This window comes from Brassica napus, chromosome C4 (assembly GCF_020379485.1).
Source record: "Brassica napus cultivar Da-Ae chromosome C4, Da-Ae, whole genome shotgun sequence".
Lineage (NCBI taxonomy): Eukaryota > Viridiplantae > Streptophyta > Magnoliopsida > Brassicales > Brassicaceae > Brassica > Brassica napus.
Genome location: NC_063447.1, coordinates 60,889,673 through 60,914,297, shown reverse-complemented (window position 1 = coordinate 60,914,297; position 24,625 = coordinate 60,889,673). Strand labels below are relative to the sequence as shown.

Genomic DNA, 24,625 nt, shown 5'->3' with positions numbered 1-24,625 from the left:
TTTCATTAATCGGTTTGTGGTTCGGTTTGCAAGCAAGGACCAATTCGCTAGAACATATCCACCAACTAAACTGAATACACAGAAATATACCAAAAAAAAAAAAATACTGAATAAACAAAAATTTACTCACCTATTTTTTTTCTGAATAAACAGATATATAGACCAATTTCAGTTCATATACGTATTTTTAAAAGGTATATATATATATATCAAAATTAAGTTTATCTTTAGTTAAGAATAAATTAAATATTTAAAATATATTATTTTTTTCATTTATTTGCATACTCCCGCCTGTAGGGCGGGTTGATTACTAATCTATACTAAGAAAGTTGCCAAAAAAAACTCTTCTTAGAGTGCCACTTCAGCACACCCTGTTCCTTTTTCCGCCACGTGTCGAAGAGGGAGGGGGCTTCTTTTCTTTTTCTTTTCGCTTCTAACTAGCGAATCTTCTCCTTTTATGATTTCAGCGTTCGTTATTATCTTCTTGGGCTTCGTATTGTTTATAGACTTATTTTTGTTTGGGCTGCAGTAGTTCTTTATATAAGTTTCAAGTCTTACATGTTGGGCCGTTATATATAATATTAACACAGGAATAATGTAAGAGCTTTGGTATTTTCATAAAGAATTATTATTACGTTACTTTTATCCATGTATAACTCAGAATATTTGGAGTTTTCATTTCTTAGTATAGTAGGCTGGTGTAAGTAATTTGTGAAATGAAAACAAAATTTGTATGTGCATATATGAACACTTTCCTTATTACCATCACCAGTAATCAGGCTGCTGCTCATCTTAATATGTTTTGGGAACACTTAGCTATATATCATCTCATTGGTTTGCATGTAAGACATCTGAACGACGTGCTTCATAATCTTCTGTATTTGGGTTTTCAGTCACTTGACGCCCAAAATCTTTTAATTTATTTGTATTACTTGGAACAATGAGCTCTCTTGGTTAAAGTTCATCAGGTATTATAGTGCCAAAATAAAATCATATATAAAGCTTAAAGATTACAACTAACTATGAAGGAGAAGATTGTCATACAAAGCACACGGGCATGACACAGATATAAAGCATTAGATATTTAAACATTAATACTAAGATTCTCACACTTTGTATAATTCGACGGTTGGGCACAAGAACAACATGAGTTAACTTACTCTACAAGCTTACAATTTAAACAAAAACTAGAGCTTGACCCGCACGCGTGTATTGATTTTTATTTTTTATAAATTATATAAAGACATTTCTAAAAACATAAATTATTTGGATATTTTTAGGTTTCTACAAATCTATCTGGATCCGGAATGATCCTAGTCCGAACCTCGTCCGAAAATTTATCATATTCGAACAATGTTTAATTTTAAACCTAAAAATCTGATACCCAAAAAACTGATCCGTACCCGAACACGTACCTAAATTCTCATATAATGTATGTATTTAATTACGATATATATATATATATGTATAATTTATTATTTCCAAACACATATATATAATAAAATAGGAAAGGACAATTAATACTAAAAGTTAGATTTATAAATTATTGTTTCCATGTTTTTTTATTTATAATTTAATTTTGGAAATGCATTAATTAAAGATGAAAAGATAAAGAATCCTAAAAGATATGTTAATTAATAATTTAGTGGCATGCCATTGTAAATAACTTGCAAAACTAAGGGGTAATTTTAATTTGTACTCTTCTTTTAATAGATTAGATATTGGCAACTACATAAAATTAGCCATATATATGACCAGCAGCTATGTATATACCAACTAAAAAAAGCACAAACAGTTAAAGAAAATCAGGATCATCCAACTAACAGTAGTTACAATCACAAATTAGCACCACAAAATACAAAACAAAAGACGAAAAAAGTATCATCCAAACACACAAAAATGTGTACACACAAACTGAATGTTTATTTTCTGAATATTTATTGATCACTGCTAAAATATTATTCAGAACTTGCATACAAAACGTAACAATAATGATATACCCGTATTAAAAAAACATTTAATAAACAAAAAATTATACATAATATAAATCTATATAACTAAGCTTCAAAGGCATAGATGATTTATAGACATGAAGGTACATTTTGTTAATGACCTAAGATGAATTGAAATATAAAAAATGAAATTTTGGCAGTCCATTCATAAAAGTGTTAATTTGTAGTATAAAAAATCAAATCTTATAACTAATACTAAATATTGTGTTATATAATTAACAAACTTTCCCGCGGACAAACCACTAGTAATACTATAAAATTATTGATTCAAAATTGTGTAGACCTGTCTCCTAAGTCTTAGCGACTCTTCTCAGTCTCTCTTAAGCTATTTTCCTGGCTTTGCTGCAAAATTTTGCCTAACTTACCGGATTTGCAACTATAACTTTTGTAGAAGAGAGGATCCCACTCACATCTCTCTCAAAATATGCAAGACCATGCTTGGACGATCAAATGTCTGAAACTAAACGTATGAGACACAAGAAAAGGGTATGGAGATTGATGCCATTGATTCAATGGATCATATAAACACCAAAAAGATATCCAAAGTTGTCAAAATGCAAAAACAAACAGGGTAATAAAGACAAAATGAAAAGCCTTATCAGGTTAACTTGTCCATCATCATGTTTTCCTAAACTCCATACATTCCACAACAGCTTCAACAGCTCGTCTCGGCTTACCCTTCCTCCTGCTTCCATTCTGTCTAAACCCAGTAGATGTCGATTTCGTGGAACCATCCGTGCTTGATTTGATCCTAACACACTCTCTTCCTCTTTTAAATCCACATTGTCTCCATTAGATAACTTCCTCTTCCTCTCGTTCTCTTGTTTTTTTGCTTTCATTTGTATCACCAATATCTTCTTCTTCTTCCATCTCCTCTTCCTCTTCGAAATCATCTCTCATTGGCTTCTGTGGCCTTCCTCTTCTCTTGTAAGGGATATTTTCTTCTTCACCGTTTCCACGGTCTTCTGAGCAAATGCACTCTGCTTCCTCCCTTTCCCTCTACCCCTTCTCATAGTCTATAAACTCCCAAAGCTACTACACAAAGTTAAAACACACATAAATATCGCTTCTAATTAGCTCATAAGAAGAAAATCATTACGTCATTCTCAAATATATATATATATATATGGACTTTAAAAAAAAAAACCAATCAAGTAGCATTACTACATTTCACGTTGCAGATCCATGAAAAAAAAAAAACTATTTAACTTTAACAGTGGAGGAACAAGCACTTTCAAAATAACCAATCATAAACATGAAAAATAAGATTCCACTGCAAGCACAGAGATCATTCACAAGAAGGCATTAACCACTCCTCTTTAAACAATCTAACAACTGCACGAATAATATGATAAGGTAAGCTACAGAAAGTTCAATTAACATCCAAGAAATATCATTGCATGAGTAAATCAAATGATAAAAAAGGCAAAACTTTTACTTTGTTTCCAATCTCATAGAGCTTCTCCAGAGCAACACAAACAAAGTATAAAGGAACTTAACAATGATGCAAGAACAGGGTAATACTCATAGGGTAATACGCACCTATGTGTGGCTAATACATGTATCAGTTACTCGGATACCAGACAATAAAAAATGGTTTCTTTCTTGTGTTCCGATAGAAAATACTTAGAAAAAGAATCATACTCAGAAGGAAAATAGAGATCAGCGAGACATTGAGACTCTTAACTAAAGTGATCACATACACAATCTAAATAAACCTTGACGTTAGAGAGATCTAATAACAAAGAGAGTAAAAGAAGGGCTTCCTTTGTTACTTACACACACATACACTGCAGCAGCAGCAGCATCCTATAAAACCATTAGCCAATGGATGACTTCTCAAGCCCCTTTGAAGATGGGATTACAAGATTTTTCACATTCTTCATAATCCAACGCGCTCAAATCGGCGCGTATCTTTCACTCACTCACTCACAGCTGTTTCTGTGAGTAGTGATGCTTTCGAAAAAAAAATAAAATAATTTAATCCCATGAACCCCTCTCTCCTAAAGCTCTTTGGGATGAATCCCTCTCTCTTAAATTTCATCACTGTAGCGCGGATCCCACGTGTCGTGGAGGTCCACGATTAGTCTAGTTTTTTTTTTTTTTTTTTAAAATCAAAAAATGAAGAAAAAAAATTTAATAATAAAAAATTGAAAAGATGAAGCCCATAGTGCTCCAAGAATGATGCCACCTCCTCAACCTACTTGCTTCAGAGAAGCGTTGATCAGTTAGAGTTTAGACAAAGGTTATCTGTCGAATGGGATAACATATAAAGCCCATAAGGCTTTTTTAATAGTCCACGTTCTGAAGATCATCTGTTCAAACGATATTTTTTTTTTATCAACATCTTGTGTCGACACAAAAAAAATCCTTCAACTCTATGTATTTGTATTTGTTCTTTAATTATTTTACATGTAACAGTAGATATCTCAAAAACTAAACAGATGAAATTAAATTCAATATCGTTAATCAATATTATTTAATGTTAGTTCTGATTTAAATTTGATAGTTCATATGGTTTATTTAATGTTAGTTCTGATTTAAATTTGTTAAAATTGACATAACATCCCTTTATTATTATTTGAGGAACATTGTAAATAAATAACATTTACTTCATATGTTATTTATATGTGTGACATTTCCTATGTGGCAGCACCACAAGCTCTCTTACGTCTTAAATTTAAAAACTATTTGTTAACTAGATTAATTACAAAATTGTCATTGACCATTACATTATAAATCTATTAATATACTATAAGCTTCTTTGTTATTTCCTAACCAAACAAATAAAACCAGCCACGTTTAATGCTAATACATTATTCATTCCTATATCGAAGAGCAAATTTTATGCGATCTCGATAGTTATTAATCTTTTGGATACACTTCACGTTATAGTGATAGCATTAAAATGTGATCTCGAGAGTTATTAATAACATGTTGTGATATAAAATATGTGTAACAAAAATAAATTCACGGGTTGTGATATAAAATGTGTAAAAACTATATAATGCATTCATACATATATCATATTATATAAAAACTTTGAATACCGGTAATTTAATATATTCCACATACAATCACATATCATATAATAAGATCTGGTTATCTTTTTTAATCTTTGGAGAGTTCCTAGAACCTTATAATGCATTACTATGAAAGTGTAAAAAAAAAAATAAAGCATTACTATGAAAACCATATGAACGTCGCTTTGTAAAGCAAATATACCACTTTGTCTTTTTGATATATGTATGATTATGACAAGCTAAATTAGTGAACCATACGACATTTATATGTTTTCTTATTTGTATGAGTCCAAATTTTTAGATCTGTAACTATAATGTCGTCTCTATATTAAGTTGAAAATAATAAAAGCACTACTACCACAAATGTTTAATTTGACACATTCAGAATGAATATAGCCTACCAAATTCAAACTTATCTCAATCAATCAATATTAAAGTTATTTGTTTACTCTGTATGGCATTAAATAAAACGTAGCAAGCAAGGCCAAATGATATCGTGATTGTTAAAATAATCATTTTTAATAACTTTGTTATATTTTTCTGTTACGATTTTAGTAACCAAATCGTGTTTAAAAGCCTAATAATATGCAGTGATTAACTGGCTTAATTTCGTATCATTACTAAGGAGGTGATTATGGTTAGCATTCTTTATCAAAAAGTGTGATTGTTTTATATAAGGAATTTAGATTATGGATTCAATATTTGCAATCAATTAATACTCGACTATATTCCATTTACAAAATTTTGTAGAGAAATTTTAGGAAGTTTTGATATCGTGTCTAACAAATTTAGGTTAGTCTTAGTATACACCTTCTCGCCCAAGTTTTGTCAATTAAATAGGTTACAAATTTAGGTTAGTCTTACTACTATTTGTGTTTTTATCTGACGCATTTTTACTGGTTTTTCAATAGGGTAATACCATCCAAGCCACATTCTTCAGAGATTTGGATGCATCAACTGAAATGCCATTGGAGGGAAGTCATTGACAAAGTAACGATACCATATCAAACTCAATAAGGCCTCTATCATTGCGATGATCGATCCATTTCTCAAGTCCAACTATTATTGTTTTCCAAAGTTTGCCGACCTCTACCACGGATTTGCCCATCCTAAATTTTCTATTGATATGTTTATATCTGATCTTCTTCTCTCTAATAGTCAAGTTTAATTATAGCCGTAAATCGGCAATATTTTGAGTGTGATTGTCTAAAGTTTTATTTTTGTTCTTTTGTAAGGAGTTGTAGTAGGAGTAGGATTTCTTGAAGAATATATGACAGAACCTACTAACGGGAACAATGATTTCACTAACCATAAGATCTGTTTCTTTGTAGTAAACATGGAATAAGTATTTCACATCTGAACTTAAAAGTTACGCATTTAACTAGTTTTAAGTTATGATTTTTTTTCATTCATTTCAGTAACATTGTCATTAAGTGTGTTGCTTATGGAGCACGTGCTCATGTTTTCCAATACTTATGGAATTCTACAAATGCAAATGTTGTCGTCGGTGTGTTACAACTTTGAAAATTTAATTGGAGAGAAGTTAATTTATAGTATTACTTTATAATAGAAATTTGTTGGAGATGATATCCCCTTAATATTTTGCTCACCTATTTTTTTTTTTCATTTTAAGGTCGTTTAAAGTATGTGACCAACATTGATGGATTTTCCAGAATTATTTTTAAACCCAATGATGTTCCAGAAATTGGTGATTTCAGATAAATGTATATCAATTAGTTTAGTGCATTTGGTTATCAGCTATGTTTTGTTCGGTAAACTAATTCTTAGTTATTTCTCTCTATAGTATTGCAAATCATGAGTTCTGAAGATCTTTTTCGTGGCATTTCGGTTTTATCATGTTTTTTTTAATAAATTTTTTCTTGCGTATTTTAATTTTCTATTATTTATTTTCCTTTTAAAATTGTAATTATGATAACAATTAATCTATTTCAAATGTTTTGTTTTGTATTAAATTCATAACAAGTTGATTGAGATTATTGCATACTATTATATATTTCTACCTGGTTAAACCGGTCGATATCCGGTTTAAATAAATTCCCTTTTCCACTCTCTGATAAATGAAGAAGAGTGAGTCTCTTTCTTTCGTTCGATAACATTTTTCGTCAGTCCCCAATTTTGCTTCCTTCCCGGCATGGAAATCGACTCCGAGAAGACTCACGAACGGAAGCAATCCGATTACACTTCCCTGGTTCACCCACCTCTCTGTTTTAATTCGACGACTCTCTCTGCGCGGAAGCTAGGGTTTGTAAATTGTGATTCTGAACTTGGTTTATATTTGAATTGAAGCAGGATGAGCGGTTCGAGATACAAAAGGATATGTACAGAGGGCAGCAATACAGTCAGATTTACTTCGTCCGTCTTCACCTCATGAGAACTCTTCTCTACTCCCTTGCCCCTTCCTGGAAACCCCATTTGCCTGGTGAGTGTGAGAGAGCCTTTTGCTTTTGCTTTTACTTAACTCAACAAAAGGAGATAACTTTCTTGTAGAGTGTGGTTTTGGGTTCGCATCGTTTAATTTACAGTTCTGTTTTTTTTTTTTTTTGAAAATTTTAATATGTGTGTGTATTGCAGTTTGCAAGGTGTTGGGACTTGAGGAAGGAAAGGAATGCATCATTGTGGGCACCTTGTTCAAGCATATGAAGCTTAAACCTTGCGTTCTTGATGAATACTCTAAAGAGGTTCGTTCATTGCTTTTACAAACTCTAGATTGAGATTGATGAGTACATGTTAAAACACAATTGCAGAGGTCTGTTACTCCTCTTGTTAAGCCTCATAACTTCATGCACCCTGATGATAGTCTTATCCTAGAAGACGAGAGTGGTAGAGTTAAGCTTGGCGGCTCTGCTCTTTCGCCTCCAGTTTATGTCACAGGTATTGTTGTGTCCCTCTTCTTTGATTGTTTGAGTTGCGGTAATGTCTCTTGGACGAAAGATTCTTTGAGAAAATGGATAGTGATAGAATTAGAGAATTGTAGGTGTTGTTGTTGCATTGCACGGGAAGGAAACTAGTGCTGGTGAGTTCGTTGTTGAAGATGTGCTAGAAGCTGGTTTACCACCTCAGTTAGAGCGTCCTTTGGATCATCTAAGTAAGTCTACATATCTTCTCTTCCTTTTGCTTGTCATCACATCTTAAAGCATTCTCTTATAATTCATCTTATCTTCTTCTGCAGAGGAAGATAAATACGTTTTACTAGTGTCGGGTCTCTCCATTGGAAGCAATTCGTCTAATCCTCTGCTATTTCAGCTTCTTGTTGACCATATAACTGGGCATGTCTCTGATGATGAGGTTTAAAAACTTTTTAACTTTCTGTATTTTTCTTCCTTTTAGTTTCTAATGTATAGTTATGTTGGTTTGAACAGGAGCTAGGCCTTGCAGCGCAGATAGTTCATGTGGTGATTGCTGGAAACTCTGTTGAATTCCCCCGTAAACTCTTAACTGGACAGGTACTGATAACTTCCCTTGCTGATATACACATCTTCAGTTATCTGCCTCTGTTATGATTATTATTGGTTGATTTTCTGCAGAACATGGCCTCAAAAGATCAATCAACACTGTATGAGCCCATCAAAGAGCTTGATATCATGTTAAACCAGGTCAGTTAAAAACAAGATCCACATGTGTCTTATCAATTCTATTGAGATGAAAATTTCAAATTCTTTTTTTTTGTTTGTTTGTGGACTGTTTGTAGATAGCTGCAGGAGTTTCAGTGGATATAATGCCAGGCCTGAATGATCCAGCTAACTTCGCATTACCTCAGCAGGTTTGCAGATTACATAACTAAACATTGAAAAAACCGAAATATGAATTGACAAAGTTTTCTTTTGTTTCAGCCTCTGAACAGATGCCTTTTCCCTGGATCAGCACCTTATAACACGTTCAGATCATGTACAAATCCTCACTCATTTGACGTCGATAATATCAGGTATGGTCACAATCTCTTAACTGCAGTTCGTTCGTCTGAGCTAAAACCTATTTTTGACATTTTCTTGCAGATTTCTTGGTACTTCTGGTCAGAACATTGATGACCTTGACAAGTACTCAGAGGCTGAAAGCAAGCTTGATTTCGTCGAAAGAACACTGAGGTGGAGGCATCTTGCTCCCACTGCACCTAATACGCTAGGTGAGTGCTAACATTCCCCTCTGCATAGTGTACATTTAGTGTCCATTGGTTTGATTCATTTTTTTTACAGGTTGTTATCCTTTCACGGATAGAGACCCTTTCTTGATTGAAACTTGCCCTCATGTTTACTTCGTTGGGAATCAAGACAAGTATGACAGCCGTTTGGTAAAAGGTACAATCTCCTTTGATTATATAAGAACATGATAGGTAGTTTACCTTTTATTCTTTTGGGTCAAGCAGTGCTTTAAGTTTAATATATTAATGTTGCAGGGTCAGAAGGTCAGCTGGTGAGGTTGATCTGCATTCCTAAATTCTGTGAGACCGGTGTTGCTGTTGCGGTGAGTTGAAATTTGAGGCAGAGATGGTCCTCACTGGACTCCATTTTCTTTCATATCTCAGAGTCACTAACATGGTTATTTTTTTTTGGCAGGTGAACCTAAGGAATCTGGAATGTCATACTCGTAGCTTTAACATTCAGTTATAATGTTAATCACAACAATGAATTGCTACCTTTTGGTAAAATCTTAGATCTCCAAGGTCCTAACAAACAGATGTATTTTCTTTAAGACGTACTTTTGTCAAATCTTTGGATTTGTTGTATTATTTTCTTAAGAATCTGATACATTAATCTTTTTAGTATTTACAATGCAAATGTTGCAACATGATTGACAATTCGTAAAATATGAATGAAAAGACATTGAATATGTCCAAAGGTTAAACTCATAGGGGTGCATGCCCCTATGGAGCTCATTTGAAAGAGTTTTTTTTTCATGTTAGCTCTCAAGTATTTCGTATGTTTGACATAATTTTGATTGTTTTTGTTCCCTGAAGAAAATCAGTTTGATGTTTTCAAAAGACTTGACATATAATTATTGATTATCTAAAATTGATGAAATTTGTCATTTTCCTTTTCATATTATGGGAGAAAAATAAATTACTTTAAAAAGTTAACTTAATACAAACAAAGAAGTCAATTATATTGCTTCCCTCAACACGATTTATTTCACCAGGCATAACACTAAGAAGAAGAAAGCATATATATATATATATATATCAGCAGAACAAATGATGATTTAAGGCTGATAAACTTAATTATTAGAAGCATTTTCTGTGAATAATCCCCGGTCCATTTTCGTTATACTCAGCCTTAGTCACCCACATCTGCATATTCACACATGCATTACAACAAAAACCACATTAACTTGATTAAAAACCATATGATATCCAAATAATTTACCTGTTGAAAACTGTCTAAAGAAGCCAAAATGGCGCCTCCAATCCAAACATTGTTCTTCCTTTCAGGAGCAACCACATGTTTAAGCTTCATGCCAGCAGGTGCAACCGCAGCCATCTCTTTGCTCATCCTATCAGCAAGCCCAGGGAACATCGTTGTGCCACCGCTCAATACAATGTTTCCGAACAAATCCTTCCTTGTGTCAACATCACACTTCATGATTGAATTGTAAGTCGTCTCATGAATACCACAAGTTTCCATGTCGACCAAGGAGGGCTGAAAAAGAGCCTCAGGACACCTGAATCTCTCGGCTCCTATCGTGACCACTTGACCATCTGGAAGCTCGTAGGTTCTATCGATGGCTGAGCTCGCAGTAGCTCTCTTCATTTCTTGGTCTAGGTCGTGAGCTATGTAACCTAGTTTCTCTTTGATGTCTCTGATAACCTCACGCTCCGCTGTTGTGGTGTATGTGTAGCCACGTTCCATCATGATCTTGGTGAGGTAGTCGGTTATGTCGCGGCCTGCTAGGTCTAGACGCGAGATCGCCTGTGGGAGTGGGTACCCTTCGAAGATGGGAACTGTGTGGCTTACACCATCTCCTGAATCCACCACAATACCTAGAAGAAAAATCAGTAGGATAAGACCTCATGCACCAATCATTTCAATTTTCAACTAATGAAATATATACTTGTTAAAATCACATTTTCATAAATTAACTTAACCAAACAAACTCTTGTTCCTTTGTGTTTATTTATTTATTTTAACTGGGAGTAGTTTGCACCAAATCCTATTTTTTCCCAGGGGACCAGTTGATAATAATAGAACAAGACTTAGGTTCACCCCCTAGGGTGAACCTTTAAATTCACCTCTCTTTCTATGACCAATCAAATTGCCATGTAGATAATTAATTAAAAAATATTAAACTTATTTAAAAATAACTAAAAAAACAGAATAATGCCAATTTTAATGCCGATGACGCCGTTACTTAAACCGTAAACCCTAAATTTTAAATTCTAAACCCTAAACCTTAAATCCTAAACCCAAACCCTAAACCCTATACCCAAATCCTATACCCTAAACCCAAATTATATACCCTAAACTCAAATTGTATACCCTAAACCCAAACAATAAACCCTAAACCATAAACCCTAAACCCAAACCATAAACCCTAAACCCAAACCATAAACCCAAATCTTAGACCCTAAACCCAAACCTTATAGCATCTAGGTTTAGGGTTTGGGTTTGGGTTTAGGTTTTACGGTTTGGGTTTTAAGTCTAAGATTTAGGTTTAGGGTATACGGTTTGGGTTTAGGGTCTAGGATTTGGTTTAGGGTATAAGGTTTGGATTTAAGGTTTACTGTTTGGGTTTAGGATCTAGGATTTGGGTTTAGAATATACAGTTTGGTTTTAGGGTTTAGGATTTGAGTTTAGGGTATAGAATTTGGGTTTTAGAATTACGGTTTAGGGTTAAAAAATTAAGATTTCGGGTTTACGGTTTAGATGGCGGTGTCAGCGTTGTTAAAATTAGCATTATTTTTTTTAGTTATTTTAAAATAAATTTAATATTTTTTAATTAATTATCTACGTGGCAATTTGATTGGTTCTAGAATGAGAGGTGAATTTAAAAGTTCACCCTATGGGGTGAACCTAAGTTTTGTTCATAATAATACCTTATAACATGGCGTAAAATATCTTTTGAAAAAAAATTCAAATCAGAAGTACAACGAACCCAACTTTTTATGCTAAACCACTAGACGTCCAATGCATCATTGCTATTTGTGCTTATATTCAGCTTTTGGATATTTATCTCACAAAAACATATAGAAAACATATGCCTAAAGAATAACATATTCTATATTAAATACTAACCAAATTTTAATTTCTAACATATTCTTACATGTGGTTGACGGAAAAAAATAACATACTCTTTTTAATTAATTGGAAAATTTAAATTTAAATTTAAATTTTACCTTTATTTTTTCAAAACATAAATAAAAAGTTGGCTTTACCTGTAGTACGACCAGAGGCATAGAGAGAAAGAACGGCTTCATTGGCAACGTATAGTTTAGGGACATCAAAGGTCTCAAACATGATTTGGGTAATCTTCTCTCGATTGGCCTTTGGGGTTAGAGGAGCTTCACCGAGCAGCACAGGGTGTTTTTCAGGAGCCACACGTAGCTCGTTGTAGAAAGTATGGTGCCAAATCTTCTCCATGTCATCCCAATTGTTAATATGCTCCATGTGTCGTGGACGGCCAGCGATGCTTGGAAACACAGCGCTTGGTGCATCGTCTCGAGCTAACCCCGCCTTCAGCACATTTTACCAATCATCACAACATGCTGTCTTGTTTTGTTTGTTTATATGTAGTGTATATTTTCTAAATGTATGCACGACCGGAAGTATCTTATGAAAATTAGATCTCCTATATATTATTTGATAAGCATTGCAACATTTTTTTGTAGTCACGTGTCATCACTAGAATGATTCTTACAATCATTAGAAAAATATGTTGATCCATTTAAATATATAATAAGCTTTTTATTAAACCACAATAAATACATTATTAATGTGATTCATTATTTCCTTAAATAAGATTACGGAATTACCTAATGTGGCTAAAGTATATATGACAATTAATGATTTTGAATAATAAAGATTTGATAAAAATAAGTATGTATTATAATTATATTTGTTTAATTTTAAGCTATTAAAATAAATTAAACAATCACAGTAACTATATAATAAAAATTAAAAAAATTATTTATATATTATATTTTGAATTTTTAAAAGCGAGTATAAATTACTAAAACTGTTAAAAGTTTTACATTCAAATTTTGTGATCTATGATTTAAATTTTTTTTATGACATGATACAAATAATTGAAAAATAATATAAGTTGAAAGTCTCATTTAATAAGTATCAAAAATAAAAGATATATAAATATATGTATCATTTTAAATTAAACTATATGCCATATAAAAATACATAAATATCGTAATTTTGAAATTTACTTTGAACATTTTTTTGATAAAAAATTTGAAAAAATATTGACAGCTTAGTTTTTTAAAATATTATAAATTACTTAAACCACTATTCACACAGTGAAAATTTTGTTGTCACTAATTTAGACTTTTTGCTATAACAGATACAAATGATAAAAAAAATGAGCAAAAAGTATCATCTAATAAATATTAATATTAACATATACCATATATATGTTACTATCATTTAAATTTAATTATATATCATATCAAATAGAAAAAGTATTTTTTCGATTTATTAAATTTATTTATATGTTCGCACCAATTTAATTATATAAGTAGTAGATAATGACTTTTTAATTATTCAATATATATTTATTATTTCATAATATGCTATAAACATATAATATATAAAATAATTTTTATATATAATGTTTATTCTGCGCAAGGCGCGGGTCTTAACCTAGTTGTTAATTATAAATGTAAACGGGCAAACACAAGATATACTTTTGTTTGCGTTTTTCACTATGCAAAATATTTTGTAGAAAATAAAAACTGAAAATATCTACAATATTAAAATATGTTTTTTTCATGTTTTTTTTCATGCAAAGGCATAAACTGAGGTTAAAACAGTTAGAACATTGCGGACTAAAAAGGAGTGTTTTACTTGTCTCCTTACCTTGACCATTCCAGTTCCGTTGTCGCACACGATAGGCACCATGTCAGTGTCATCTGCGCCAAAGCTGGTCCTGGTAGCAGCAGGGCGCCAATTGTTTTTGATGCCCTAAACCAAATGTTCTTTGATGGAATAGAAGAACTAATCAGAATCATTTTTGAAATAACATTTTGGCAGAAATATGCGCTTTATTATAGTTTTATATTTCTTTCATAAATATTTTTTAAAAAGTAATTTAATAGAGAAGCAATCCAAACATTTTGTTTATGGATATATATATATATATATATATATGTTCTAATTGTTTTTTTCATAAAAATATGTTGTCCTAAGCGAAAGTTTCAAATTTCCTTTACTCTAGGTAGCAGTAGCAAGCTGATGAATCGCTGGCTTCAGGGCCCGTAAATTTAGAATATTATTAGGGGCCAATGTACCAAGAGATCATTTGACTCGGATGGTTATGAAGTAGGTTCACATCTGCAAACGTTCTGAGTTCATAGTGCAAAAACTTACTTTCCCTTTTATTTTGTTGCTACATATGCGGGTCGATTACCATATTCATATTTTTTTTAAAACTTTATCACTTTTTCTAAATAAAAGCCTAATGTAAAAAATATCACTTTCTGAGTAAAACAATGTAAAAATTGGTAAAATTAACGAGTACAAACTAAATATCCAATTTATATTAACAATAAAACTCAGAAACTAAAGTCTATGAATAGACTGAAAAAGAGAGCTAAAACCATCAAATTCCACTCGCGGATGATGGTACGTACCTCATAGGAACCCTGACTATTTCATTGAAAACAATGGCTAATTAACATTGGTGCAAAAACAAGTACAAACAAAAAGAGTAAAAGAAAAAAAATAGATATGTACGAATTACGAGAAAGGGTTCAAATGTATAACCACCATCCTTTTCTTACTTGCAAGAGTGCTATATTCATCTCTAGACGGGGTGTATTCTCGTTTGTTCTTCTCTCTGTCTCACTAACAAGATCGCGTTTGACAAGAATCGTACCGCTTTGTTGCGTTTATATAGTGGCATGGAATGATAAGCTTGAGTCCAACACGCATAAATCCCCTTCCTGCAAAATAAATGCAACAAAAAAGAAATCTAACAAAATTGTAATAAGAATGAATACATGTACGTAGGTGCATCTTTTGGCTATATTATTTGTTACTACACGCAGACACGTGTCTAGTTTCTACTTTTAGCCTTTTTTAAAGTGAAAACATTAATCATTTAACCCAAAATAACTTTATGCTATATTAATTGCATATATAATTGTTTTGAATTACTTGACATGTGGAACCTGCAAAACACCTAAAACCATGAATAATGTGATATTATAATTGATTTATTTCCTAAATATGTATTTGATTTATTTCCTAAATACAAATTTTGATTTATTTCCTAAATACGAATTTGTTTCTTATTACATAATACATAATTTTATTTAAAAGTTATTTCTTGATTAATGATTTAAGACAAAGTTAACATAATATAAGTACATATCACATATGTTATAGAAACAAATTAAACAAAATGGGTAACCCAAATAAAAACTCTAAGTAGTGATAAAACTTATAGTTGTGGATATATGTTCTAATAAATAATCTATTAGATATATCCATAGGCATGTTCTAATTTTTTTGTGTGAGAAAACATGTTCTAAATATTGGAGAATAGAAGTTATGATGTAAGTAAATGATACCCTATAGTGTTGCAATAACTATCACGAATTCATGATTGTAACGTAATAAAGTTACAATAAACAAACCAAAGGAAGTTGTTTAGACCATAATTATCGCCGGTAATAAGTGGGTTTCTAAATGCATAGGCCCCACAAAAACTTTTAAAACCGATCACAAAAGTAAGAGAATAAAGATCGATCTTTCTTTGTTTTTTCCACTGATCGCGGGTCCCACTGACACGTGGTGGTCCGCGATTGGCTCTTCTTTTAATTTTTGTTTTAGCAGACGGAAAAAAAAAAAAAACCTATAGTTCCGTGCCTGCGTTGAACATGCTCTTAAGTTGGATTGTTGTCTGTTTCTTTATCTCTGTAATAAATTGTTTAACAACAACTTTGTAATTTCTTCAGAAAATGGTAAGCTTAATATTTTACCAAAAAAAAAACAAACCAAACGAACTTGTGTTGTCAAATTCATAGAATGGTTTTTTATTTGTATTATGTGGAGACTGAAGAGTAAAGATGATCATTCATAGTATTTGAAGAAAAATCATTTGCAGTATGATAAATTAATTAAAGTATATTTACCCGTTCAATTAGATGCTTTATAGAAGCTATCAATAACCAGAAAAGAAACACATGACATATCGGAATGCATTTTGAACAAGTATAGTATACTGTATACACAACTCAAATAATAATCCGTTCACCAACGAAAACTGGTTTACTGACTAAAATTCTCAAATTATAAAATAAGAATAAAATGAATTACTTGTTCAAATCCCATCGAAAAATATATAACTCTCTGAAAATTCATTTACATAATTTGTGTCTTGTCTTAAAAATATATAAAAGTTATCTAATCATTAAAAATTCAATTGCAGATTAATATACTCAATACATTCTAATTTCCAAGTGGTTTCACAACATTTTACGGTGACATTTAACATTTTACGATAGATTAGAACACAGTGTTAGATAGCAGTCACCTTTTGTCGTTCACATGGATCCAGTTTGATTTATAGAATCAGTATGAATCTTGTAAAAATCGATGAAAAAAAAAAAAAACTTTTGATCGTGAGGCAGAGAAAAATAAACAGTAAAAAAAAGAGGTAAAAATGTAATTTCCTTCCTCCTCTAAATTCTTTTTACTGGCGGAAAATGCTTTTTGCCAGCGAAGTATATGCCCTTATCACGAGTCCACACACCGAGTCAAAGACCGAGTCTACCTCATCGGCTCTTTTAGTTTTCTTCTTCCCTTCCTTCTCAATACGCAATCTCTTACCTCCCGGAGATGAACGCCGCCGTTAGAGCTGCGATTCTCAGAACACAAAGCGTATCATCTCACCTGAAAGCTGCGTTCTTTCATTCCACACCCGTCTTGGAACGCAAACGTCGCACTTCCTGGGATTCGGTTTAGTCTCTCTCTCTTTCTCTTTCTCCTTCAAAATTTGATTTTTCGTTGAACCCATCAGCTAAAGTTTCGTGCTTTGGCATTTACATGGATCGATGAAATGACCATGTTCTTTGCTTTTTGTTTGAAAGTCTGGGACTTTGAGATGTTCCACTTGTCTGAGTTCCGACCATTTGATTTGGGTTTATGTATATAGCTGATGTGGATCTATGGCCATGTTCTTAGCTTTTCTTTTTTAGCTTTTGTTTGATAAATTGAAAGTCTGGGACTTTGAGATGTTTTTACTTGTCTAAGTTCCGACCAATTTTTAAACTAGTGTTAATGTTTGAACATGTGGGGGATCTAATTTATCTTCTGATGTTTCCTGTTTTATTTAATTTATCTGTAGAAGTCAAATGTTCACAGGAAGAGGTTCAGAAGAATGAGAGAGAAGCAAGAGTTGCTGCGTAACGTGAATGCCTTCGCATCAAACATGTTTACGGTACTATGAACTAATCTCTCTCTGCTATCATGTGTTTGCTGTTCGGTTTGTTTAAGTAACTTTGACGTTTTTGATTACAGAGCTGGCATGATGAGTTTGACTACAAAGAGCCTCCTTCCTCACAGAAGCGAACCTCTTGGTTTAAAAAACAATACGCCAAGGAACCTAAAGGGAAATGGAACGGCAAACACGGTCCAAGTAAGTGAAATGTCTTTAGCGTCTTCATCTACATACTCTTATTAAAGCACTTCTTTATTCTTAATGTGTAGGGAACTTTGATTTTTGCGAAGTGGATGAGGACTTTGACATTGACTATATCTTCCCCGGTGGACCACGAGGTTTCTCTTTTTCATTCACCTTTGAAGACGATGAACCTCCTCGATGGCATCAGCGGAACCACTCATCATCAAGGTCTTCGAGATCGAAACATCATCGAATATACGAAGAAGATGAAGATGACTATACAACTTCAACAGAGTCAAGCGACTCTGAGAGTGAGTCTGAACCGAACCAAGCTTCTCATAGACAAGCACTTGGTCTTAGTCCTTCGGGTCCTTTAAACCTCAAAGACGTCAAACATGCGTGAGTACACTTCTACTTCACTTCATCGTCTCATTACTTTACATGAAACTTATGTTTTGGTTATATCTCAGATATCGAGTTTGCGCATTGAAATGGCATCCAGATCGTCATCAAGGCTCTACTAAGGTATAAACCAATTAGATCTCCTCCATTTGAAATCTTCATTCTCTTATGTGTGATGTGTATTGAAACAGGAGGCGGCTGAAGCAAAGTTCAAGCTATGCAGTGTGGCTTATCAATCTTTATGCGAAAAGCTAGGAGTGAACTAAGATTAAAAGAGCTTAGATAGTGTTTGATTACTTACATTATTGTTTCCAAGTTGCTTCATTTTAGAGCTCATCTCAGAGCAAAACCTTTGTTCTGTTCATTTTTATTATTAAAAGGTTACTACTGCAACGGCCCATTAGCCCAATTACACTGGCCCAACATGTGGATTATCATTTATGGAAAGTTCTTGGTGCTCAAGCAAAAAAAAAAACTTTTTGAGTGAACATTCCATTCTCTGTTTTTATTTTACCTAAAAGACAAAATGGAAAATAAACTATTTTTTTTTCTTGCTTCTCTGGAAAAAAAATATTTCTGAGTCGAACATAATTCGATCAAGTCACAATGTTGTGTACTAATCTTTGATAGAGAGAGAGAGAGAGAAAGAGAGAGAGATGAACGCTGCCGCTAAAGCAGCGATTTCCAGACCGCAAAGCTATTGTTCTCTCCTGAAAACTGCGTTTATCCATTCTACTCCAGTGTTGGAACGCAAACGTGGTTCCTCTTCTTCTAGTTCCGTACGTGGGTATATCTAAGATTTAATATTTTGTCAATTGCTTCTACATTTACTGTGTATTCTTTAGTGTTCTCGCTAGTGTTCTAGAAAAAAGGATTGTTAGATTAAATTTTTTTTTTTGGTTTTGAATTTCTAGCAGAAATCAAATGCTAATAAGAAGAACAAGAGATCCAAAAAGTTTTTGAGGGAGCATCAAGAAAAAGTACGTCGTGCCGTGGAAGAACTTAAACGTGAAAGAGAAGAGGTAAATGAGAATGAGACAAATTAAAACTTATCAAAACACAAACAAAAACGTTTTTAGCGCTCTTTGTGTAATTAAACCATTAGGCTGCTGCTAAAAAGGCCAAAGAAGCCAAAGAAAACTTGAATAAATGCAACCAAGACTCCAAGAGTCCACGTAAAAGTAAGTGGTTGTATAACCCTTTTAAACATGTCGCATTTTTGATACATAGTGGTATTAAGAAACGTGTTACATTTTTGAAGGTCAATTTGGTTACAAGGATAAAGACTTTGATATTATATTCCGATCTTTATTTGGTGTACCACGAGGTTTTGATTATTCAATCTATGAAGAGGAGGACCGTCGTTGGTGGTATCACCCTTCATGGTTTTCTGGTTCCTCTAGCAACTCTTGGAGATCAAAATATCGATTTTATGACAAAGACGAAGAGCAAGAAGAAGAACTAAGCGAAGATGAAGAAAGCAACAGTTCTAGTAACTGGTGGAGATCAAAATCTCGATTTGATGAAAAGAAAAAAGAGGAAGAAGATGGCTATGGTTCATCAAAGTCCAATGGTTCAGTACTGTCTGACCCAATAGAAGCTTCTCATAGAGAAACACTTGGACTGAGTCCTTGGGCACCCTTGAAAATTGAAGATGTCAAACATGCGTGAGTTTGTTTATTAAACTTCATCATGATATAACACATGCATTCATCTATAACTCCTCATAATCATGTTTAACTTCTTTTGCTTCCTTTTTTTTGGGATTAGATATCGAACTTGTGCATTAAAATGGCATCCTGATCTTCATGATGACTCTACCAAGGTACGTAATAAACCAATAAGAATATCTTTCAATCTTCATTGTAATTGTTCTTTTTCTCTTTGTTTTTATTTTTGAAACTATTAACAGGCTGAGGCTGAAGCTAAGTTCAAGCTCTGCGTTGTGGCTTATCAGTCTTTAATCCAAAAGCTACAGTCAGCTAAGATTACTTGAAGAATGCAAAGATGGTGGATTAATTAAAAGTGATGTATGTTTTTATAATTACATGGAGATTTTTTATAACAAAAAAAAATGTTTTGATTATGAGTTTATGACCTTGACCAACCAATATACTATACATCATCCAAGCACTGCTATGTATTGTCCTCTCATATCTTTTAAATCGAAATATTGTGTTCTCTCTAAACTTTGCATCAAGTGTATATTGGTATCTCTTACGTCTGCTTCTGTGACTTAACCTGTCAAAGTGAAAGATTGAATCAAAGTTTGCATCAACTGTAAAGGCTGATCGACAGAGTTACTTATCATAAGCAGCAAACTGATCAGCAGGTGCAATTATCTCACTCTCAGTAGCAACAACAACATCACCAACTCTACTGCTTGTCCTGGTTTGTCTAAGCAAACTACTTATGGAATGCGCCTTTACAGTCCCAAGCTTCACTCTCTTCTTCTTCTTCACTTCCACCAACACTGTCTTTCACTGGACCTTGATCCTTCCTCTAAACAGCTCTTTTTTTCTTTCTTTTCTTTTATGTGTTTGGTCCTTTTGAACTCGAAGCCTAACCGCCCAACACGTTGATAATCATTTATGGTAAGTCCTTGGTGATCAAGAAAAACTTTTGAGTAAATATTCTATTATCTATTTTTCTTTTACCCTAAAACAAAAAAAAATTGGAGAATACACTATTTTTTAAATTTCTTCTCTCTGAGGAAAGCTCTTCTTGAGTCGCACATAATTCGATCCAGACGCAGTGTTGTGTACTAGTCTTTGAGAGAAAGATGAACGCTGTTGCTAAAACAGCAATTTTCAGACCGCAAAAGTATTTTTCTCTCTTGAATATTGCGTTTTTTCATTCCACTTCTGTCTTGGAACGCAAACGTGGTTCCTCACCTTCTAGTTCCGTGGGTATATCTAGAATAATTGATATGTATCAATATTTCAACAGTTTATTTTAGGTTTTTGAGAAAAAAAAGGATGTGTTTTCTCTACGTTTTAGATAGATTTTTAACAGGTGTTCCTGAATATACAGCTTCTGAATTCTGATTATTATTTTGTGTGTGTTTTTAAAAACTTTTCAAGCAGAAATCAAAGGCTAAGAAGAACAAGAGATCAAAAAAGTTTTTGAGGGAGCATCAAGGAAAAGTATGTTTTGGTGATTAATTGATATGCATCTATGTCTACTTCTTCTTGATTTTTGAGATAGTGTTTTAGAAAAGTACTGCTGCTTAATTTTTTTTGGCAGAAATCAAATGTTAAGAAGTTGTTGAGGGAGCATCAAGAAAAAGTACATCGTGCTGTGGAAGAACTTAGACGTGAAAGAGAAGAGGTAAATGAGACTTATAACTTACCAAAACACAAACAAAACGTTTTAGCTCTAGTGTATAATGTCTCTTGTCCATGAGTTAACTGTTTTTAACGCTCTTGGTGTAATTACACATTAATTAGGCCGCTGCTAAAAAGGCAAAAGAAAACCTGAATACACGTGAAAGTAGGTGGTTGTCCCTTTTAAAAATATATCACAAGTTGTAGCTTTGTTGAATCACAAGGTGCAATTACATACAAAATTCGTATTAAGAAACATGTGTTACATTTTGAAGGTCAATTTGATTGCGAGGATAAAGACTTTGATATTGTATTCCAATCTTTATTTGGTGTACGCCCCCGAGGTTTCGATTATTTAATCTATGCAGCGGCGGATCATCTTTGGTGGTATCACCCTTCATGGTATTCTGGTTTCTGTATGACCTCGTGGATATCAACACGTAGACATTATAACAACGAAGAAGAGGTAGTAGAAGAAGTAGAAGAAGAGGAAGAACTAAATTACGAAGATAAAGAACTATATGAAGATCTAGAACAATATGAAGATGAAGAACTAGACGAAGATGAAGATGAAGAAGAAGAAGAAAGTTACAGATCTAGGAACTCGTGGAGATCAAACTTTCAATTTGGTTCAGTACTATCTGACCCAATAGAAGCTTCTCATAGAGAAACACTTGGTCTGAGTCCTTGGGCTCCTTTAACACTTGAAGATGTCAAACATGCGTGAGTTTTTCTATTAAATTTTATCATGACATAACACATGCAACCATCTACAACTCCTCGTGATGATCATTTATAACTTCTTGCTTCCTTTTGTTTTGGATTAGGTATCGAGCTTGTGCATTAAAATGGCATCCTGATCATCATGATGACTCTACCAAGGTACGTAAAAACTAATAAGAATCTTTTACAATCTTCATTGCAAGTGTTTTTATAAATTTGTGTTATAACTCTTGAATGTATATAAACAGGCTGAGGCTGAAGCTAAGTTCAAATTCTGCAATGTGGCTTATGAATCTTTAATCAAAATGCTACAGTAAACTAAGACGCAGCATGGCGGATTAATTAAAAATTTAAAAGTTATATATGTTTTCATCATTACTTAACGATTTTTTTATAACAAAAAAATGTTTTGATTATGAGTTTATGACCCTGAGAAACCAATGTATCGTTGAAACTGAAATATCCACCAAAAATATATACATAGGATGATCAAGAAGAAGCGCCATTAAGGTCTCGATCAATCTACACATCCGATACATAGAGCTATGTCCATTATCATCATATGTACCTAAACATATACATATGACTCACTTATCATTAGCAGCAAACTGATCAGCAGGTGCGCTTATCTCACTCACTCCACTACTTGTGCTGGTTTGTCCAAGCAAACTATTTATGGAACGCGCCTTTACCGTTCCAAGCTTCACTCTCTTCTTCTTCTTCACTTCCACGGCCACCACCGACTTTTTCTGGCAGCCGCCACGACCGCCGGAACTCTTGCTCGTGCTCCTTACCCTTCCTTTACCAAGATGATGCTCACAAAGAGAATAGCCGTAAAGAGTTTGCTGACAACATCTCCATCCTCTACCGTTAACGCGGCTGCACCGTGATCCTTCCTCTAATACATCACTGCTCTTTTTCTTCGCTTTCCTTTTCTTCTTCCCTTTATTAGCTTCTTCTTCTTCCTCATCCTCATCCTCATCCTCTTCTTGTTCCTCGAAGCTTGTATAGCCTCTTCTCTTCCTCAAAGTAATAACGTTTTCATTCTTCTCCACAGCTAATAATATAGAAAACATATACGAATGGTCATTGGTGCAACAAAAATAACATAAAGCTTCATTTCACCAAAAAGATAGCTCTATGTGTTACCTTGTGTTGAAAAGTCGGATTCTCCTTGGGAATTAACATTATTGCTGCGATAGTTTGAAGCAACAAGGAGGGAAAATTAATATAAAGAGATGAAAGTGATCTTGGAGTGCAGTAAAAAGAAGATTAATAGAGAGAGCACACAAGATAGTATAGGGGTCGATATGGGGACCATGCTAACATGCACCGTCATGAGGTGTGCATGTTTAGAGTTATCATTATCGCTAATACTAACTACAGTTGTATTCCCAAAATGTTAAAGATGTGAGAAGAATGACGATACTATACAACCATAACAAAAGAAACTGAATTTACAACTTTCCATCTGCAAAACGTTAACCACATACAACAAAAAAACTTTCTAGCTAAGTTCTAAAGACCATGGAAGTTTTAATTTTGAGATCATGTTTCTGTGTTTTGGGTATTTTTGAGGCTTGGATCTTTTACAAAGCCGAAAAATAAGAAAAACAAACTTTGTATCTTTTAGTTAAACTGTTATCCCAATTATTATTACACCAGAAAGTTATAACATGGAAGTGTAGAACAAAGAGAGTTTATACAATACAGTTCAAGAATTCACTTACCTGCCCGATGCAACTGTACAGCTCTTCACGTCTACATCATCTCCATCACCATTATCCTTTTAGAAAAACAAAAAAGAGCAATTGAACATAAGATCCTTCAAATTAAGATTTTGCAAATGAAGAACAATTATTCTCTGGTGTAAAACCCAATTATAAACAAAACACAAATTGCACCCAATAATCAAGTATTTTTATCGGTCGATTATAAATACAACTAGAATTGTTGATAATTCAAGCTCAGCGTATACGAAAAAAGAACTCACCAAAGCTTTCTCCTCCTTCTTGCTCGTCACATCTCTTTGAATCAGCGGAAGATGAAGAAGAGAAGCAGAACTGCCTCCGTCTATGTCTTGGCCGTGAAAGTATCGAGCGGCGGACGTCGGAGACCGGTTAGAGTAGAGATCTGAGAGAGGAACAGGTAAGAGAGACGAAAGAGGGAGAGGCACTTGTCGTTTCCGGATCCTCATCGTCGTGTACGAAAAGATTCTTACTTTTTGTTTGCACCAAAGAACTTATATAAAGAAGGAAACAAAGAGTAACCCCCTTTTATTTTTATTACACGGACTTGGAAATCTAAAGATAATAAGGCCATCACTATCCCTAAG

At 33.4% G+C, this 24,625-nt stretch overlaps 6 protein-coding genes and 1 pseudogene across 8 annotated transcripts; 4 read left to right on the top strand and 3 right to left on the bottom strand.

Moving 5' to 3' along the window:
• Positions 1-2,497: 2,497 nt before the first annotated feature.
• LOC106394822 lies at positions 2,498-3,785 on the bottom strand (annotated as a pseudogene).
• A 3,303-nt stretch (positions 3,786-7,088) lies between these two features.
• On the top strand, positions 7,089-9,888 carry LOC106391737 (DNA polymerase delta small subunit). 2 transcript variants are annotated; one of them, XM_013832444.3, is made up of 14 exons: positions 7,089-7,244; positions 7,346-7,475; positions 7,628-7,734; positions 7,801-7,927; positions 8,031-8,141; positions 8,226-8,341; positions 8,416-8,499; positions 8,581-8,649; positions 8,745-8,816; positions 8,887-8,978; positions 9,049-9,176; positions 9,247-9,348; positions 9,447-9,514; positions 9,607-9,888. In XM_013832444.3, exons 1-14 carry the CDS (start codon positions 7,188-7,190, stop codon positions 9,658-9,660), a joined length of 1,317 nt encoding a protein of 438 aa, XP_013687898.1. In that variant the 5' UTR covers positions 7,089-7,187; the 3' UTR covers positions 9,661-9,888. The 2 variants fall into 2 exon arrangements, with proteins under 2 accessions (XP_013687898.1, XP_013687897.1); XM_013832443.3 differs by having other exon boundaries at positions 7,343-7,475.
• A 207-nt stretch (positions 9,889-10,095) lies between these two features.
• LOC106394148 (actin-like) lies at positions 10,096-12,729 on the bottom strand (the record flags this gene model as incomplete). The annotated part of the gene is made up of 3 exons (XM_022702096.2): positions 10,096-10,337; positions 10,414-11,027; positions 12,420-12,729. Coding segments are annotated over 3 exons (990 nt in total), but the record flags the coding sequence as incomplete, so codon positions are not given.
• A 4,202-nt stretch (positions 12,730-16,931) lies between these two features.
• LOC106391741 lies at positions 16,932-18,650 on the top strand. Of its 2 annotated transcripts, none has more exons than XM_013832446.3 (6): positions 16,932-17,175; positions 17,564-17,656; positions 17,737-17,854; positions 17,926-18,238; positions 18,310-18,364; positions 18,433-18,650. In XM_013832446.3, the coding sequence occupies exons 1-6, from the start codon at positions 17,056-17,058 to the stop codon at positions 18,505-18,507; spliced, it is 774 nt and encodes a 257-aa protein (XP_013687900.1). In that variant the 5' UTR covers positions 16,932-17,055; the 3' UTR covers positions 18,508-18,650. The 2 variants fall into 2 exon arrangements, with proteins under 2 accessions (XP_013687900.1, XP_022557282.1); XM_022701561.2 differs by having other exon boundaries at positions 16,956-17,175; positions 17,581-17,656.
• A 207-nt stretch (positions 18,651-18,857) lies between these two features.
• Positions 18,858-20,680, top strand: LOC106394149. The gene is made up of 5 exons (XM_048756096.1): positions 18,858-19,024; positions 19,087-19,097; positions 19,156-19,281; positions 19,347-19,422; positions 19,482-20,680. The coding sequence occupies exons 1-5, from the start codon at positions 18,898-18,900 to the stop codon at positions 19,910-19,912; spliced, it is 771 nt and encodes a 256-aa protein (XP_048612053.1). The 5' UTR covers positions 18,858-18,897; the 3' UTR covers positions 19,913-20,680.
• Positions 20,681-20,755: 75 nt separating this feature from the next.
• On the top strand, positions 20,756-22,624 carry LOC106394150. Its single transcript, XM_048755229.1, has 3 exons — positions 20,756-22,290; positions 22,395-22,449; positions 22,539-22,624. The coding sequence occupies exons 1-3, from the start codon at positions 21,986-21,988 to the stop codon at positions 22,605-22,607; spliced, it is 429 nt and encodes a 142-aa protein (XP_048611186.1). The 5' UTR covers positions 20,756-21,985; the 3' UTR covers positions 22,608-22,624.
• Positions 22,625-22,733: 109 nt separating this feature from the next.
• Positions 22,734-24,590, bottom strand: BNAC04G48080D. The gene is made up of 4 exons (XM_013832447.3): positions 24,284-24,590; positions 24,021-24,076; positions 23,440-23,483; positions 22,734-23,347 (listed from the first exon to the last, which is right to left on the bottom strand). The coding sequence occupies exons 1-4, from the start codon at positions 24,485-24,487 to the stop codon at positions 22,878-22,880; spliced, it is 774 nt and encodes a 257-aa protein (XP_013687901.1). The 5' UTR covers positions 24,488-24,590; the 3' UTR covers positions 22,734-22,877.
• Between the last annotated feature and the right edge of the window lie 35 nt (positions 24,591-24,625).

Bases quoted from the DNA above. Each gene is read 5' to 3' on its own strand.
- LOC106391737 (XM_013832443.3), top strand. From the start codon at position 7,188: ATGGAAATCGACTCCGAGAAGACTCACGAACGGAAGCAATCCGATTAC. The intron at 8,979-9,048 runs GTATGGTCACAA...ATTTTCTTGCAG, and splicing joins TTTGACGTCGATAATATCAG to ATTTCTTGGTACTTCTGGTC. The intron at 9,515-9,606 runs GTGAGTTGAAAT...TTTTTTTGGCAG, and splicing joins AGACCGGTGTTGCTGTTGCG to GTGAACCTAAGGAATCTGGA.
- LOC106391741 (XM_013832446.3), top strand. From the start codon at position 17,056: ATGAACGCCGCCGTTAGAGCTGCGATTCTCAGAACACAAAGCGTATCA. The intron at 17,176-17,563 runs GTTTAGTCTCTC...ATTTATCTGTAG, and splicing joins GTCGCACTTCCTGGGATTCG to AAGTCAAATGTTCACAGGAA. The intron at 17,657-17,736 runs GTACTATGAACT...TTTTGATTACAG, and splicing joins TCGCATCAAACATGTTTACG to AGCTGGCATGATGAGTTTGA.
- LOC106394149 (XM_048756096.1), top strand. From the start codon at position 18,898: ATGAACGCTGCCGCTAAAGCAGCGATTTCCAGACCGCAAAGCTATTGT. The intron at 19,282-19,346 runs AATTAAAACTTA...TTAAACCATTAG, and splicing joins AGGTAAATGAGAATGAGACA to GCTGCTGCTAAAAAGGCCAA. The intron at 19,423-19,481 runs GTAAGTGGTTGT...AGTGGTATTAAG, and splicing joins CTCCAAGAGTCCACGTAAAA to AAACGTGTTACATTTTTGAA.
- LOC106394150 (XM_048755229.1), top strand. From the start codon at position 21,986: ATGACCTCGTGGATATCAACACGTAGACATTATAACAACGAAGAAGAG. The intron at 22,291-22,394 runs GTGAGTTTTTCT...GTTTTGGATTAG, and splicing joins CTTGAAGATGTCAAACATGC to GTATCGAGCTTGTGCATTAA. The intron at 22,450-22,538 runs GTACGTAAAAAC...GTATATAAACAG, and splicing joins ATCATGATGACTCTACCAAG to GCTGAGGCTGAAGCTAAGTT.
- BNAC04G48080D (XM_013832447.3), bottom strand. From the start codon at position 24,487: ATGAGGATCCGGAAACGACAAGTGCCTCTCCCTCTTTCGTCTCTCTTA. The intron at 23,484-24,020 runs GTAAGTGAATTC...AAACTATCGCAG, and splicing joins TGTACAGTTGCATCGGGCAG to CAATAATGTTAATTCCCAAG. The intron at 23,348-23,439 runs GTAACACATAGA...CTATATTATTAG, and splicing joins ATCCGACTTTTCAACACAAG to CTGTGGAGAAGAATGAAAAC.